At 33.5% G+C, this 18509-nt stretch overlaps 1 protein-coding gene across 1 annotated transcript in view; it reads left to right on the plus strand.

Moving 5' to 3' along the window:
• The window catches only part of LOC111000680 (extensin-2), a 58375-nt gene that overhangs the window by 35447 nt on the left and 4419 nt on the right, over positions 1-18509 (plus strand). Inside the window, exon 2 of the mRNA XM_022270227.2 lies at positions 5589-5789. Within this exon, the coding sequence (XP_022125919.2) occupies positions 5708-5789 (82 nt within the window). The 5' untranslated portion in view covers positions 5589-5707. The remainder of the gene's footprint in view (positions 1-5588; positions 5790-18509) is intronic.

Consider the following 18509-nt stretch of genomic DNA (forward strand, 5'->3'; position numbering starts at 1 on the left):
AAAACATAAAACAAGCAAGTGCATTATTAGACAAAGATACATTAAAAAAGAATTTTAATTTATTTAGGCTCAAAATAGTTATATCAAAGTCTCTCGTTGACAACGATTGTAAAGCTTTTAAGTCGTCAACTTTCTAAATAATATAATTGTCTCGATTATAGCTGCTAAAGAAAGTTATTCTTAAACGTAGAAAATATTTTTGTTTCCTCATTCGAACCTCATTGAATCCGGACATATAAACTTTGGACCCTTGAAATCATCACGTTGTTGTTTTTATTTCTTCCAAAAACCAGATATATTTTTTTATATTATTTGTTGACTAAATTACCAAATGTTAACCAGACCGTTGTGGTCTTCCCACTATTCTCTTTCCTTTCAATGGTTCTTCGGTCTTTACACCTTGCAATCATTTTATTAGATTTCTAGAATACATCTGAGTGACCGAAAATTATTATGAAAATAAACAATACTGATTAAAGTCTGTATATACATTTGGTTCTCCTGCTGCGCATCGGGCATTCATTACCTTTTAAAATAGAGTTTAAAACGCACACTCGGCACTAACTAATAAAGGACAATGACGCCATAAAAAATAATATAGTAATAATAATAATTTTATCACTCCGTCTTCTCAACAATGGCCCTCTGGGTGTCTACAGACTATACTCGAGGGTGAAAAACAATTGTCTAGCGCGATCTTATACTTGCAACTACTTCGTAGTACAAAGGTAGCTCCCTCAATTGTAGGGTCGGGTGACCATATGTTCAGAGGAAATGGGCTTTGAGGAGAATGCTTTTGTTAATTTGACACCTGAAAGCCGAAATAAACGTTTACTATTGTAGTTTCAATAATTGGGATTAAAGTATATACATTGTTAGTTGTTTTATGATTTAATGACGCACGTATATAGCAACATATTACCAAGTTTTGTTTGTGCTAGCAGGACATTTGCTACTAATTTATAATTTTTTAATAATGGGTAACAATCTGTGGCGTAATAAGCTTTTTTTGGGTTGTGCCTCAGATTTCTGTATCTGTTTCATTGTCATTTTTCAAACTAATAAGCAAATACGTAGCCTGACACACGCCGTCGAAGTTTTGCATTGGGCCAAAACGATGTTTTTCTTCACCAAACGAGAGAATGTTAAACGTGCACATAGATAGAAAGCCCATTGATGCACAGCCGGCCCTGCTACCTCAGAGATGACAGTCGCTGTCTGAAGCCACAAGGCCACCACTCATTTTTATATAAGTTTAAAAACGGTATTTTTTTAACTTTTAGAAACTGAAAAGTATGCCTAAGTCTTCATTTATTGTCACCCCACAATCTCAAAGTTCCAAGAGCCCTTTGCCGTTCACACGTGAAGGGTACTCAAAGGTTTTAGTTGACGCAGTATCAGTGGTCGCTTTGTTATTTACTGCTTCTTAAAACATCTATAGACTACTTAGTACTTAGATCGGTAGTTGGGCATAGAGAGAAAGAGATAGATCGAGTTCTGTCACTTTCGTCTAATGATTTATTCAACGAATGTTGATTGAAAATCCATTGCCCCCCCTAGAAACTTCTTACCTTTTTTACGTAGATTGTAGTGACGCTTTTCAAAGCAGGGTCTGGCTGTAAGTACGTTGAACACGAAGCCTATCCCTATTATTAAATAAATCAACATGAAAATGGGCGGGGCACATGGCAAGAGGACCAGAGAAGTAGGGCAAGAAAGTACTAAACTCGTGCGCAAGGTGCCATAAACGAAAAAGGGGAAACAATACAGTGCTGACAAAGAATACTGGAATTTGATGGAGGTCTTTGCCAAACAGGGGTATACATATCTAGAAGAAGATACACCTGCTGTTTCCTTTATTTGGTCTATCCATCTTCTAAATTGTTTTTCTCTTTTTTGTTAATTGGTCACCAGTTTAGCACCTTCTTGCTCCGCTTTTCTGTTTAACATTAATCAACTTAAGGAACAACGTACAAAGTACGTACTTAAATGTAAAAGTATCAGAAAAGTCTTTATTATTATAATCTATGCTTTAGAAAAATAGTGATTGAAACAGTGATGTTGCCTTTAACAACTGACACTTATTTTATTTGTTTATTTATTTAACACTTCGTTGCATTACATTAAAGGAAAAAAAATTAAACATAATTTAATGAAAACCATCTGGCGGCCTTATCGCTTTCGAGCGATTTCTTCCAGACAACCACTGTGAGTAAAGAAAAAAACTGGATTAAATTACATAAGGTAGGCCAGAAGTGCAAAAATACATAATACAAATACACTAAGAAGGAAAAACATACTTAACAGAAACAAAAAAATAAACTAAACTGATATAGGATACATAAAAAAAAACAAAAAGTTGAAATTTTAGTTAGTTTACGGCACAAAATACGTTTTCCATTTGTTCTTTAAACAACGAATAAATTGTAAAAACTATGAAACCCGCGTCTGGCTTTAATCAGACAAACAGCTTTACGATACATTGTTTCCAGATTACGAGAGTTCCCTGAACGTTCTTTGTTAATTTATTAATAGACTGTACTAATTCCAATTCTAAAATTATCAACATTCAGCAGAAGACTTGGATAAATCTAAACCATATAGGGTATAATTAAGTTATTATTCTTTAATATGTAATAGGAGGGAAACGGACAGGAGGTTAATCTGTTGTTAAGCGATAGCACCCGTGGACATTACCAGAAGCCTCGCAAGTGCGTTGCCGGCCATTTAAAAATTAGCAGGCTCTTTTGAGGTGACAACGACTTATTATTTAACTATTTTTTTATAGAACAGGGGGCAAACGGGCAGGTGGCTCACCTGATGTTAAGTTATATGCCCATGGACACTCTCAATGCCAGAGGGCACGCGAGTGCGTTGCCGGCCTTTTAAGAATTGGTATGCTCTTTTCTTGAAGGACCCTAAGTCGAATTGGTTCGGAAATACTTCAGTAGGCAGCTGGTTCCACAAAGTGGTGGTGCGCGGCAAATACTGACGAATGAAACATGACGAAAAAACATGACGCATGTTGCACAACTTTCAGGGAAATCCCAATTAAATTGTTCAAGTTACATTTGTTTGTACGCATAAATACAATTACGTCAATTTTGCACTTCAAGCCTTAAATGGAACGCCTCAGAGCGGGGTAACGTTTTTCGTGCGTACAGCCGGTTCCATCGAATTATAACACGTTGTCACGTCAAAAATACCAAGGTTTAAGTACAAGAAGTGTTATTCTATATAGATATAAGTCTCTATCTGATTTTAGAACTAATTGTTGTATTTTAAAAGTTATTCCATCGTAAAGCTTACAAAGTTCTTACCTTCGCAAAGTACAAAAGCTTTTAATGGGAACAAATCTAATTTTCGTTCTTTTTCTCGTCTTTACATCTTTTCTAATTTAGATAATTTATGCAAACAATCGTCTGCTGCTTCAGAAGCGTTGAATTTTAATTTCTTTATAACAAAATATTTTTATCGCAATTAGTAATATTGGCCCTGTATAAGCTTTCACTAGTATAAGTATATATTAAATTGAGCTCGAGTTATGGAAACTCAATAGGTCTTGCTCTGTAAAGACAGTTGCGTATCTGGTTTTGTATTCTTCTGAATATTACGGTGCTGACATTGCAATTTCAATGGAACACACTCGGTATCGCTACTGGAAGTTACACTATGTCGTTTATAGTGACTGACTTCTATATAGTATCTGTTTGATTAAAAATTGTTTTCCTATAATGTTCACAAAAGAGTGTCACTTTACATGAATTAAAATCAAGCCTAAACAATAATCATTTTTAGTAAGTATAATGGTAGTAAACATTTTCTATTTAAATTAAAGCTTAATCAAAATTCCATACAAAACTGTCGGTAGCACTCTCGCTACTGTAAGTTACAGGCACTGCCTATGTATTTTGGCGATTTCAGTACCCTTAACAAATACAGCAAGTAATAGTTTCGTGTAGTTTTCTCAATAGTGCTGGTGTATACTTGGAACTACGAAATTTCAATTACTGAAGTTATAATTAATATTGTTTTTTTATTATATTTACTCTTTAAGCAGATATATTGTTAGGACTCTTTTTTATTCTTTTTCGTAGGTCTTGTACAGCCCTAACTGATATCTTGGTTATCATTAGTTTCAGCGCGTTTAGGAATATAGACTCATATTAGTTTCAATTTCGTCCAACCGGTAGAACCCACCTTCAACTGCCATCTCTTCTAAGTCATTTTATCAGTATTTTAATTTACAGATTAATAATAATGCGACCCAACAATAATCCCAAAACAGGTACACCAACCAATTAGACTCTCAGAGTCCTTCTACGCCCCAATAAGCATATTAAGTAACACGCAAATTCCTCAAGGCAATAGCAGAAAACCTGTGCTCTCTTGGCTGAGACCCGAATGCAATAGTATACGAGAATCATAAACAAATCAAAATAACCAAGTACCAAACATAATAAGTAACATATGAGATACGATAAAACTGTTGAAGTAAACACGACTATAGGTTCCCTAATTGAAACATTTTTAATCAATTTCCTGCGTAATTATAATACTTTCAGTTCGTAAACTTCTATTTCGAAGTAGGACAATAAACTTGGAATTATATTTTGTGACAGAAAGAGTTGGTCTAGTGTGTTACCGCGCCTCTCGTCCATAGCAAGTAGATGGGACTGTTGGGCTTTTCACCTCACGGAAAACCCCCAAACTCGGGTCACTTTTAAAAGTTGTCCCGGTGCGGAGGTCTGAAAATTGATTTCCCAACAGTATAAAGAGGCTGGAACGTGCTGCCCCCACCCTTACAGTGCGAGGTCGTGCGTTCGAATCACCGCTGTGCACCAATCAAATTTACTTTTGGCGAAATTAACACACGTTAAAGGCAAACACGGTCAGTAATGTCTGAAACTTTAAAGTCGATGACATGTGACAGACAAAAGCCTGGATTATTTGTCTATATAATAATATGCATAAACATTAAGAGTCAACGCCACTGGATTAATATGATATATCGTCATGTCATGTTTGGATGAACCCGTGGGTCCACGTCTAGAACTTATTTAAATAAATCTCATCTCGCGTTACGACCTCAATGGGATTATTAACATATTTTCTCATTTTCGTCGGGAAATTCGGTATTGTTGATACAACAACAATATTCGATGCAAAAGGAATCCTCTACATATTCTATTAGAGTTCAAATTTTCTATTCTAACAAGACGTCTAAGCGCTGGTTCACCAAAGAACTGATTTTTCATTATGATGAATACTTATATGTCGTGGTGAAAATGTTTAAACGGTGCATATACACATCAAAATATATCGAGATGGAGATATTTTCAAATAAGAATAGAAAATCTAGACAACGGCGTAACGGGAGGATTACTTGATGTTAAGAGATACCGCCGCCCAAAGACACGCATCATGCCAGAAGTCTGTTGTTCCTTAGAAGAACCTCATTATCGTATTGAAAGATTTTTTCGATGGGAGCTGGTTCTCGTCAAACAGTTGCCATAAAAACTATATCCCAACTTAAAGTTGATCGCGCAAATAGAATTAATTATGATATTACCTTCTTTTCTTTTCAGAAAATAAATGGCTCGTCAGCAGAATGGGACACTAAAAGTGCAATGAACAAATTTAAATTCAAGTGTTTGTAAAATGCTTTTTACATTTAGTGTTTTGTGTAGTGGGTGAAGAGGTAGTGATGGGGTGTGGTCAAAGTAAAATTAATTTGTACCCGCGACGAAACAAAAATGGCGGAAAAGGAGGTAGTGCCAAAAAAACAGGTGAGAGGGCTAAATTTTATTGAATTATTTTTATTTGTTTGTTGCACAGTGTCCACGTAAAAAATATATTTCGAAAAATATTTTTTAAGCAATTTTTATCTAAATATTTCTGTAAGTATGTAGTTAGTTTTGAACTATCTTATTGTATGTTTAGAATGAAAGGACATATTTTTTACTACTCAAAATATCATATAACACAACAAATGCAAAAACTTTTAACTTATATCGAGAGCAGCATTGCGCAATTCTAGCAGAAGATTTTCTTTGTGCAAATTTAACTCAACATTTTTTCAACCATCTGCAATCAGCCTCTTGAATTTTATCAGATTTTATAGATTACACATCATATGGTAACATCGTGAGGAAACTGATGTCTCCATACATCGAGGTTATATGTCAGCCACAAAAGAACACCCACTCGTCTATGAAAGAATATATCAAATAAACAGATGTAAAGACAGTAGCTTCATTGGATTACTTAACACATACAAAGTAATGATCGCGGTAAAGAAATACGTAGATATAATTTGTATATAACATATTAAGCATCAGTTGCTAAGCAGTCTTGTCCTACTGGCTTCAGCTTGCGACCCTCATTTCTGAGGTCGTAGATTCGATTCCAGGCCAACGGACGTTCGTTCAAACCATCGCGAGGAAACCGGTTTAGTCCAAAAGTAGACGGCGTGTGTCAGGCACAGGCTGCCTATAAGATTTGAAATGATCATGAAACTATGAGAAATCCAATAACAATGTTTTTTTTAATATTGTTATCAATAAAATAATATATCCAGTGCATTCGACACATTAAACATCGCACACTTAATTGCTTCATTATGAGATGGATGACTTATTCAACATATGATTTTATTTAATTGGAAGAAATAAAATATATGGTAGTAATAGTGTAAAGACTTTTGTGCCATAAAACTTGTAAAAAAAAACCAAGTCTCGCAACGGAGTTTTCTTTTACAAAAGTTGTGAGATCCATGTAAGACAAAATCTGTTAATTTTAGAGACGTTTAATCTTAACTTATTATGTAATTAGCTAACTTAATATTTTTCATTGTCTTTTATAAACAAAGCTTTTACCTATTTAAAGAAAACACTTTTTTACCGGATTGAAGCCATGTATTATTAAAAACTTATAATTATTGAACATAATTTTTAATTAATTTTCACACGCTGTAAAGCACGCGAAACGTCTATAATTATTAATAATTAAATAATTATAAGTTTACAATAATACATAGCTTCAATGTGGTAAAAAAGTATTTTCTTATATATATTTTGCTGACCATACCAATAAACTTTCTTTCATGCCAATTAAACACTAGGTAGGTAAGCTGCATTACATATTTGCACAATAAATAATTTTTCATGAAAAAATATCAAAATATCGTGAGAACGGTAATTTTACTAGCCAAACGTGTCTCCAAAATTATGTATATATAAACAATAGTTGCCTACAGTTTATTTATTGCTTAAGTTTTAATACAAAATTTATATATACCTTCAAAGACTTAATTTGGGTAGAATATACCCTGATTGAGAGAGCTTCATTATCGCCTTTGATATAAAATTGCATCCAATATTAGGGTATTTTCATTATACTTCATTTTCCTTTTTATATCACCTTTGTGTGTTTTATTCCCAGTTAGACCCATTATGTAACTTTCAAAAGAGATGAATAAACAGTATCAATGTCATAATTAAAATGTACATAAATATATCTTTTATATATGTTAATTAGTTGAGTAGTTATCACAATTATGACAATTATTATCTAAAAATTATATACATATATTACTATCATATGTTTATATTCCATAGACAATACCTGAGGTTGTGCTACTTTTATAAGAAAGAGGAAAGAATAGAACCATTATTTTCTGCAACAAAGCTTTCTTGCGGGAAGCCTTGAAGTAACGAAATTGTTCAAAGACAATAGACTTAGGTTAAACATGGTTTCATTAATCTCTGTATCTTTTATTTATTTACTTATGTATGACCAAATTGGAACTGAAATAGCATTTATCTATTTATTTATAAAACACTTCTCTCCAACGGGTGACGGTAAATTGACAAGAGTGCACAAGTAAAAAAAAAATCAAAAAATCAAAATCATTAGGTAACATAATGTACATCAAAAAAAGAAATACACAGTAAATACTTCTAATTTTACATTTACTGCCAGTTCTTAAATCAAGGGCGTAGAACTGAAAAGAAGAACTGGCAATAAACTCTCCGCCACTCTTTTTAATCGCCAAGTATACTTCTTTTAGACAACGTTTGTAAGGACCTGAAACCATTACACCATGTTCCATATGACATCTTGAGTAATAAAGAATAATAAAATAAATTAAAAACGAAGATTTGCTCTCTATCAGCAGGAGGCATGGTGAAATACGAACACGCACTTACTCGTGAGAACAACACGCAAATTCGTAGTAGAAGTAACTAATGTCATACACGAATTCAAGTACGACCAGTCACCCCAAGTAGAACCCGTTCACGAGTATGACGCATGGCCAGCCATCAGCGTCTCGCCATATTTTAGGGAGAGAGACAACCATACATACGATCGATAGATAAATTACAATAATTCACCTGTATAAATTTGTCTTCACATCATTTTTCAACTAATATATACAAACATTGTGAATTCTATTTTAAAAAAGTGTCGAGCTTCTTGCCCATTTTTTTCCACACAAACCTTTTGGACGACTAGCAACGTCTTTTTTCTTTAACTTTCAAAAATGTCATTGTAGGTGGTCTAACTCGAATAAATGACTTGACTTTGACTTTAAATAACCGATTTTTAAACTATAGATGATTAAAAAAATACAGTATTACAGTTTATAGATTGTCGGAGTCATTATAATATGAATAGATTTGAATAACTAGCACACAGATCTTTTGTTATGAAATGAAAAGAAAATATTCTTTTTAGTGTCTCACGTTCATAATCCTATCGTAATATTATAAAGGCGTTTATATATACAACGCTTTACATAAGCGATTTATAATCTTAATATATCTGAACATAGTAACATGGATTTAATGTAATCATGATTATGTAGTAGTCGAATAAACGCAATTTTTATTATTATTATAAGCCCATACATTTAAAGCTTCAAGCTAGTACTAGCAGCCATCCATTAGGATACTGGAAGATCAGAATTTTTTCTTCTATTATCATTTGAAATCGACCCAACGATATACCCAGAGTCTCCTAGTATGAAAACATTCACTAAACACATATTTTTTTTTTATAAAACAGGGGGCAAACGGGCAGGAGGCTCACCTTATGTTAAGTGATACCGCCGCCCATGGACACTCTCAATACCAGAGGGCTCGCGAGTGCGTTGCCGGCCTTTTAAGAATTGGTACGCTCTTTTCTTGAAGGACCCTAAGTCGAATTGGTTCGGAAATACTTCAGTCGGTAGATGGTTCCACAAAGTGGTGGTGCGCGGCAAAAACTGCCGAATATTTATCTTACATAAGCAATTTATGTATGTATTTATTCACTACGCTGCACTGCGTATTTTAAGTAATTAAGTTTGTTTATGGAAGAGCTGGGAACCCTGACACAGGTATTTTTTTACTTAAAAGGGTTTCTAAATCTTACACTTAGAAAAGAAAATGTACTTAAAATGAATAAAGACTTTTTATTTATTTATTATTGTTTATCCAGTAATGGAGAGCTAGAAGAGGAAGTCAGGCCGATCGCCGCGTTTTGAACATCTAAAAGCCTTGGGTCTAAACAACTATATTAATGTACACTATACAATGAATCCCTTTTGTAGGGAGCAGGTGAAATCAACTTATACGCTGTAAAGAGGAAGGCGGGATCTTATTTTCAACGCCTCATGAATATTTGAACTCACGTATGGTTACCTTTTGTGCCTATATTCTATTATGAGCCTGTATTATAAGGTAAAACTTTTGTTGGTTTGTGTCTGTGGAAGCCTGTCTTTGTTTTATAAACACCTGGAAAGGAAATAAATGAAAAATGAAATGTTAAATGCTTTTAATTTTACTTTTACTGCCAGTTCTCAAATCAAGGTCGTATCGAAAGAACCGGCGATAATATCTTCGCCACTCTTTCTTATCGCCAAGTTTATTGTTTTACAACGATTTGTCCTCTAGCAGCAAAGAGAGGAATCATTACCTATTAAATAAGGTTACTAGACGTACATCCAGGAATCCAGGAAAAAGAAAGACACAAAGGTTTACTCTCCCTGCCCGTCAGAATAAAATAAATCAGTGGCGCTACAACCTCTTCAGGTCTTGGCCTTAGATTTTTCAATCTGTTTCATGATCATTTTTAAATATAATAGGCAAGTAGGTGATCAGCCTCCAGTGCCTGACACACGTCGTCGAGTTTTTGTGTGGTCTAAGACATGTCGGTTTTCTCACGATGTTTTCCTTCACCGTTCGAGAAAATGTTAAATACGCACATAGAAAGAAAGTCCATTGGTGCACAGCCGGGGATTGGGCTAACACTGCTGTCTGCTGCTTAAAATTTTCTAAAATAAGTTGTCGAACTGGTGTTTGTTATCTATTCGAGAAACACATGCTAGAAACATTCGTACTGTGCGTCTATATTTATTTAATCTTTCTATCAAACATACAATGTTAGGTTGATATTTCCCGATATTTCAGTGTATAATGTTCTCTAACATGTGATTAAAATGATGTCATATACGATTATTATGTTATAAATTATATGCTTTTAGTTGCCTGTACGGTATTTGCCTATACATTTGCCCTTGCTCAGCAAAATAATTTAGCTTTCTTTTCAAGACAGCGAAATTCCCAGAAAGGGACAAAAAAGTATTTTAGTTAAAATAGTGATTTAATGTTAATGAATAACAGTGTATTTTTTTCTATTTAATAAAATCAAGATTATGTAGCATTGTAATGGCGATATAATCTTTGAAAACGACCCATACAATACAATCATTATGATTATAGGAAATTACAAAGAAAAATCATCCCATATGTCCAGTCTAGATAATCTCTACATCACAATTATTTATTTATTTATTTATTTACACTTTGTTGCATTACATAAAAGGAAAATATTAAACATAATTTAATGACAAGCAACTGGCAAACAAATTATCTAAAGGAAAATGTCATAAACCACAACGTAACGTTATCCATATTACAGGTTCTTACCTAGTTTGGAAACCAGTCTCCCAATACTGTTACTATATTAAGAATTATTATTGTTAATGTTTAAGGGAGAAATAAATAAATAAATAAACGTCATTAAAGTTACATAAGTAAAAATCTGTTCTGTGATTTACCACATTCACCATCACACACATATTGACAATACGTATTGAACTATTGCCACGAGTTTTTATCTTCAAGATTTATTAACTGTATAGTACCTTTCCATTTGAATACAATGAATCTTAATAATATCATAAAACATTTTTAGTGACCAATCCATATTGAATTTATGTTTGTGCGTGGCCATTATAATAATTTACAGATAAATGGTAATGTTATTTATTCAGTCTCGTTTTCAAAGACACATAATCTATTATATTAGTGACTAATCAACTTTAGTGCAGTGTTGGCTTATACGGCGTACGACTAATTCCTGAGGTCGTAGGTTCGAATCCCGGCTGATGTACTTTCTATGTGCGCGTTTAAAATTCGCACGAACGGTTAAGGAAAACATCGTGAGGAAACCGGCTTGCCTTAGACAAGTATGTGTGTCAGGCACAGGCTGATCCCCTAGCGAACCTAAGGAGGCTGTTCAGAGGAGAACTTCTAGGTGGAATACAAAATACCATCTGTATTACCTCGACATCCGTCGTTCCAGAACTCAGACAGTTTCTGTCGCGCACCACGATGTGGAACCAGCTGTCCAATGAAGTATTTCCGAACCAATTCGAAGGATCCTTCAAGTAAAGAGCGTACCAATTATTAAAAGGCCAGCAACGCACTTATCTACTGGCAATGTGAATGTCTATGGAAAAAAATCGGGCATTAATTTACCATAAGAGACTTTAAAATCCTTGTATAATCAGTCCACATACGAAATTCCGTGAAATAAGCTATTTCAAGTTTATCTGAAGTAATGTTCATTCAAAATGAAGTTTCGAGCTGAGTAAATGTTGTTGCGGAGTTAATTAACTTAGACTCAGTCCCTGGAGATGCGATATTTGCGCAAGTCCCTGTTACCTAAATATGGTTTATAAGTACATTTCGCAGTTTTGGCGTAGACCTAAATATCCTTTAGTGACCAATTAGGAAGCTAAACATGGTTCTTGATTTAAAACCTTAGAACATAATTATATGTATATCATATGATGGGGAGACATTATTAATAATTATAATAAAGACTGTTTTATATATACATTTTAAATATTATTTTTATCTAGTAGTAATAGTACTAGTATCAGAACCGTCGACAGGAACCCCATGGGTCTCTTTCTCCATCACACTCTACTTCTTGTATTTACTATTTCTGGTTCTTCTTCTTTCCCTCGGTCCCAGTTATATAAACAAATATGAATACAAACATACCGACATTTACGATATTTTTTTCTTAAAAATATATGTTCCTGTTAACCAGATAATTTAAAAAGTATAACTATATCTTTGTGATCCCATCCTAACAAACTCGTAGCTAATATAACCTCAACAAAACCTTCGAATGTGTAAATTTTCCGCCCAATTCGTCCCACAAAAGGCCCTGAGTTGTACATTGTGTCCCCAAAGTTAGCGGGACAATGGAGAAGGAAACGCTCTAGATTTTATTACATGGGATATTTCCTGATCACCCAGCTTTAAGTAAAATGCGTATTATAATTTTTCTGTTGTGTTTGTTATTGTCAGGAGAAGGTTTTATTAAATAAAAAAAATAAAAATTAGAAAATGTAAGAATACTTAACAAACATACAATTCAAAGTTTTTTGACGTAACCTTATGGCGTTTGATAAAACATTTATAGAATGCGTGCTGCAAATATAATATATAGATAATAGATGAAGTTGGAAAATTATGTTGATAGATTACATATAAAATAATATTAAAAAAATTTATTTAAAGAAACTAAAATATTTAATATACTTTACTTATAACCAGATCAGCACCAACACTTTAAGATATTAATATAGATATATATTATTATTCAATAAATATATATAATAAATTAATAAGAAGTTCTTAGACTAAAGTATACCTAACGTAATTAATTGTAAAACTCATATGATTGTTTGAATAACAGTTGTCCATGTTCTGCTTAAATAAAAAATAATAATAATGTTATAAATAATTATAGTTAAAACTTTATTTGGATTATACTCTTGTTAAGACAATATAAGCGTTAGAAGCTACGATATGTTAGAGGAATTCTCGGTTTACGACAGTTGCCGAGTAAACGGTCGCGTTGATGTGGACGTTAATATTTATGAAATATTTAAGCTACTTACACGTCATTTGAACATTTCTTTATATATATTACTAGTAGACTCGGCCTAGCGTTACTGTGGTTTTTGTTATATTACACAGTAGTAAACTATTCAAGGGAAACGGTAGGAGAACTTATGTGAAAGATATGAGAAATGTTGGTGCTTTTAATACAGCGCTCTCTGCTCTCGCTCTCGCTGTCTGTTAGAATTGTATCAAATAATAAACAAACATTGGGGGTACAAATTGAAATGTAAGCTATCCTATCAATTAGGTAAGATCTTTTAAGATAGATAGAATTCCATCGCGAACAAACAACGTGACACGTAATTTATATATATTAAGGTAATTCTCAATAAGGACTGTAAGTAGTTTTATTGGACTGTCTATTGTTAAATATCGTTTTCAGTAAATTAGGCTGGTTTTAAGGATCTTTTTAAGTTGTTCTGTAATTTTTTTCTCTATAGAAAGAGTTCACGTCATAAGTTTTTAATTAACAAATAAAAATATGGATAAATCGTAAAGGAGTGAAAATTAAGGGTTGTATGTATTTTTGTATACTGTATCATTTTTTGTTTTAATATTTTTTTAAACTTGTCTAAAAATAAAAGTTTAGGGGTGGATTATCCCTTGTCACTTAGAGGTTTGAAAGATAGATGGTAGCCGATTCTTAGACTTACTCAATATTATGCATAAAAATATAATTTATAAGAAACGGTCGAGGGTCACTTTATATATTAGATATGATTTAGGTAATACATTATTATAATGGATTTTTTATGGGAATTGGTGAATTAGTGCAAATGTCTTTAGTCTTCAATAAAAAAATTAGAAAACGAGAACATTCTTCCCCGTAATAGATAACTGTATCTTTTATTATTTTTTATGTTTTTTTTTATTTTAATCTGTAGTTCATAAGAACTAAAACGGATTATTAACATAAGTTAATAATCCGTTTTAGTAATTTACTTAAGGCTAGATCCTTTGTTGGTAAGCAATTAAATAATATACATTTTTGTATATTATTTAATTATTTAGTATTATTTAGTTCTAGGTAAATATGAAAACTAATTACAAACTATAAAATACAGCGCACGTAAAACTAAAATTATAATTATAACAGAGAGTAAACATAATAAACGGCCATTGATATCCGGTATATCATTTTATGTTGATTTCGGGAAATGTTTCTCGTATTTATAATTTGACCTGAATTATTGTTTATGATGAACTCAAATCAACTAAAATTTAATTTGATAGTATCTGTGTCATAGTCACACTTGTGTTTCAAGTTTCAGCCTGGGATATCAAAAGAGTCACTGTTTTATCAAACCCTCAAGAAATAAGAAAGTTTAGCCTAGTTAATTTTTTAAGTGTTGTATGTTTAATTCTTTAAGTTTATAAACAAGTAGTGAGACTCACATCTCTTAGGTCTTACGTCTCCCCGGCTGTGCACCAATGGACATTCTATATATGTATAATTTAACAGTTTCTTTAACGGCGAAGAAAAACATCGTGAATAAACTGACTTTCCTTAGACCCAAACAGTCGACTGGTGAGTCAGGCACAGGAGGCTGATCACACTGATATATACTTTTTATTTTCAGTTTAAGATTATAATCACTGTATGAACAACAGAATTATTTATAATATGACAGTTTTATATATGGTTTCTTATTGATATAGTTACCAAATTCAACATTGTGTTCTAAATACTCAACAAAAGGATACCTTTGAATATTTTGTTGTTTACAAAAGTTCAACTCAAGGAAGTTCAGTTTAGTAATGAGGAAATTATATTTTTGGAATGGTTTTTATATGGCTTTTGCTTCAACACAGAATAGAATAATAATATATATATTTTTTTAATTTCCTTATTGATTAGGTTGGACCGAATAGGTTCTATGGAAATGGCACCGTATTCCAAAAATTATACTAACAGGATCCTGGTTACACTTATATTATTTACTTTATATTTACTTTTCTTCTTCACGAAACAAAGTTTGTTGTCACAAATTTGAACTTCTTGAAAGTTTCCGATTCGTAAGTTCATTGCTTACATGGACTAGGAAAAGTCTTATTTGACAGGATTTAAACTATATATACTTATAGAACTAAAAAAAATTCTAAAACTAAACTTTTTTTTTATAGAACAGGGGGAATACGGGCAGGAGGCTCACCTGATGTTAAGTGATACCGCCGCCCATGGGCACTCTCAATGCTAGAGGGCTCGCGAGTGCCTTGCCGGCCTTTTAAAAATGGGTACGCTCTTTTCTTGAAGGACCCTGAGTCGAATTGGTTCGGAAATACTTCAGTCGGCAGCTGGTTCCACAAAGTGGTGGTGCGCGGCAAAAACTGCCTAGAAAAACGCGCAGTTGTGGAACGGTGGACGTCGAGGTGATACGGGTGGAATTTCGTAATATATAAAAATAAATCGGCAAAAGGTTAGGAAAATTCGCCGCCTGTTCTGAAAAAAATAACAAATGAAATAATACCGCTCACATCCCATCTGTCCTAACAGTTGGAATAATCAAAAAAGAAACACCTACACAGGTGTATAAGTACAAGAAGTGCATAATTAATTTAAAAAAACGAAACTCAAAATAACTAAAATTAAATAATATAAAACCTAAGGAAAAAAAATAATACGTGAGACATGTAAATTTTTTTCAGAGTTTTAAAGAAGTTTTGTGTTTGTTTAACGCAATTTTATTAGACATTATTTTCTAGAAAAAAACCTAATGTTTAATTTTAAGAGGTTATGGCACATTTAATGGCATGATAAGATACCATCAGGAGTTTACGACAGCCCATGAAATACACAAGCCTTAATACCGAGCAGGACTATTTCGAGAATTCTGTGAATATTTTATAACTTGGTGTTCGTTTTATAACGATGAAAAGCATTTAAAATTTGAATGGGCTATTTGACAAAATTTGAAAATCTTTTTAACTTATTTATAAGTGACAATAGAAATTTTAAATAATTTCTTTTTGGCTACAAATAAAAAATTAAAAACATGTATTTTCTAAATCAATCGGCACACGTTTACAAGATTTTAACGTGTACAAATATAGTTCTTAAATTAGATATACATTTATTTCGATCCAAACTAGTCCCTGACGAAATAAACCCTCAACAGATTAGAGATTAGGATTAGACAGGTTTGTATACAGCGTCATCGTCCATTCAAATAATGGATCGTTTCGTATCACGTGACTGACGGAAAAAAAAATTAGCATTGGAATTTTTGATAAATAAATGTTTATTTATATTTTACTCCATAACGCAATATATACAGATAAGTGTCACTTTATTTTTCATACTGACAAACTTGTCTGTCAAAATCGTCTCAAAGATCGTTGAGAAAAATAGTTTCTTAGATCTTTTAATCATAATTAATATGAAAGAAAAATTCGTTTAAAAGACGAATAGTCCTAATATAAGAAATGACGGAACTTGCATTTTATTATAGTATTGTTATTAATTCGCTCGTACGGTGAAGGAAAACATCGTGAGGAAACCGGATTGCCTTAGACCCAAAAACTCGGAAGTGTGTGTCACTGGAGTCTGATCACTTATACAGATACAGAAATCAGAGGCCCAGTCGTAGAAAAGGTTGTAGCGCCACACACAAAAGATCCTTACTTGAAATGGCCTTGTGGGAAGACAAAAGAGAAGACTTTTGGTGGGACCAGAAAGCTGGCAAGAGCACATTGGCACTTTATGAGGATTTTATAGGTTAAATATTGAGTTGCCATCTAAAGTTCTAATATGTAACAACTAATTTAATTAATAAACTTCAAAAAATAGCTTGTATTTTATCTCGATCTTTTTCACTTTCTCTTTTTTTTTTTTTTTGAATGGAATCTCGCTGTTGGCCTTAAGGGCCTTTACAGCTCAGCACGGGCTGTTTGGCGAGCTTAGCTCAGCCTGAATGGGTGGGGTTCCCGCGACTCGCGCAAGGGCGTCTCCTGTGAGACTCGAACCTCGGCTTGGGCCGTCGCGGGGGGGTCAATCGCCTGAAGGGCAGGACGGAAGCTCACTGGAGTGAGCGAAGTGCGCAGTAAAGGTCCTCGCCATCCCCGGTGAGTTCACTTTCTCCCAATCGGTCTCCCCCTTTTATTCGACAAAAACGCTGCACATCTTCGTGACGTTTCAACTGTAAAAATACCCTCATGCGGCTAAAGAAGTTTCTGAAGTTTCAGAATCTTTACATAAGAAAACAATTCTTATGCGGCTTATATTCAAAATAACTGAACCCGATATCCACAGACACATTATGAATCAAAGCAAATTGCAAGGTGTGAAGAGAGTGCATACTTACAAGACATTGATCTTGAAACAATAAACACAAAAGTAATTTGGCAATGTTGCCAGATAACAGATTATTTGCATGTTTTCTGTAAGGAATTTAATGTGGATAGCAATATCGTTTAAAATATTTTTCTTAGCTTAATATTTTAATTATTATGTTTAACAAATCTTGCGATGTTTCCTCTAGTTTTGGTCATCCTTCTCATCATAGTATATAAAGTATATAGAAATATGACATAGACAGTGAACTCAGCGAACACATCTCCTGCGTGGGCAATTCGGTCTACATATATCACTACTGCTTGATTCCACTTTTGATGCCTCTCCATTACCCAAGGTCGTCAGTCTTGTGAACTGTGTCTTGTATTCAGCCAGATGCGAGTCTTCCGCAGCATACCAAATCTATTCTTTTGTTACGAATCTACGAATTCCTTCTTCTTCTACACACCTTTACTAGCGGTCATGGCGCAACACGTGGTATGCAAATACTTGTGGTACTTACTAAGCTTTGATGATGTTCAGGCACAAAAACCCCACTCGCGCCCAATTAATTTTTGTTCTCACAATGAATTACATAACTCAGTATGTACTTGCATTAAACGTAAAAAGACAACGCCTACGAACTAACTTCATAAACTGAAACTTGTGTACGTATAAGTGCCTCATTACGAAAACGGAAGTTTGCCTTTGTGACTGCTAAACCAAGTTTTCCAATTATTACTTGGTAACGTTGATCGATTTTACTGACAGAAATCGTTTATGTAAGATTTTACTGTGGATAAGTCAAAATATTACGTTTAAAGAACTTTATTTCGCATTACAATAATAATGAGGCGCAAACCAGCTGTTGTGGTCTCCGGCAGAATGACCAGCGCTGTGGAACACCTCCTCAGCATAATGCTGAGCCAGGGGTATTACAGCCACATCACACACGCATTACATACTTAAAACATACCTTGTTCTTTAAA

The sequence above is a fragment of the Pieris rapae genome, chromosome 2, assembly GCF_905147795.1.
Source record: "Pieris rapae chromosome 2, ilPieRapa1.1, whole genome shotgun sequence".
Classification (NCBI taxonomy): Eukaryota; Metazoa; Arthropoda; class Insecta; order Lepidoptera; family Pieridae; genus Pieris; species Pieris rapae.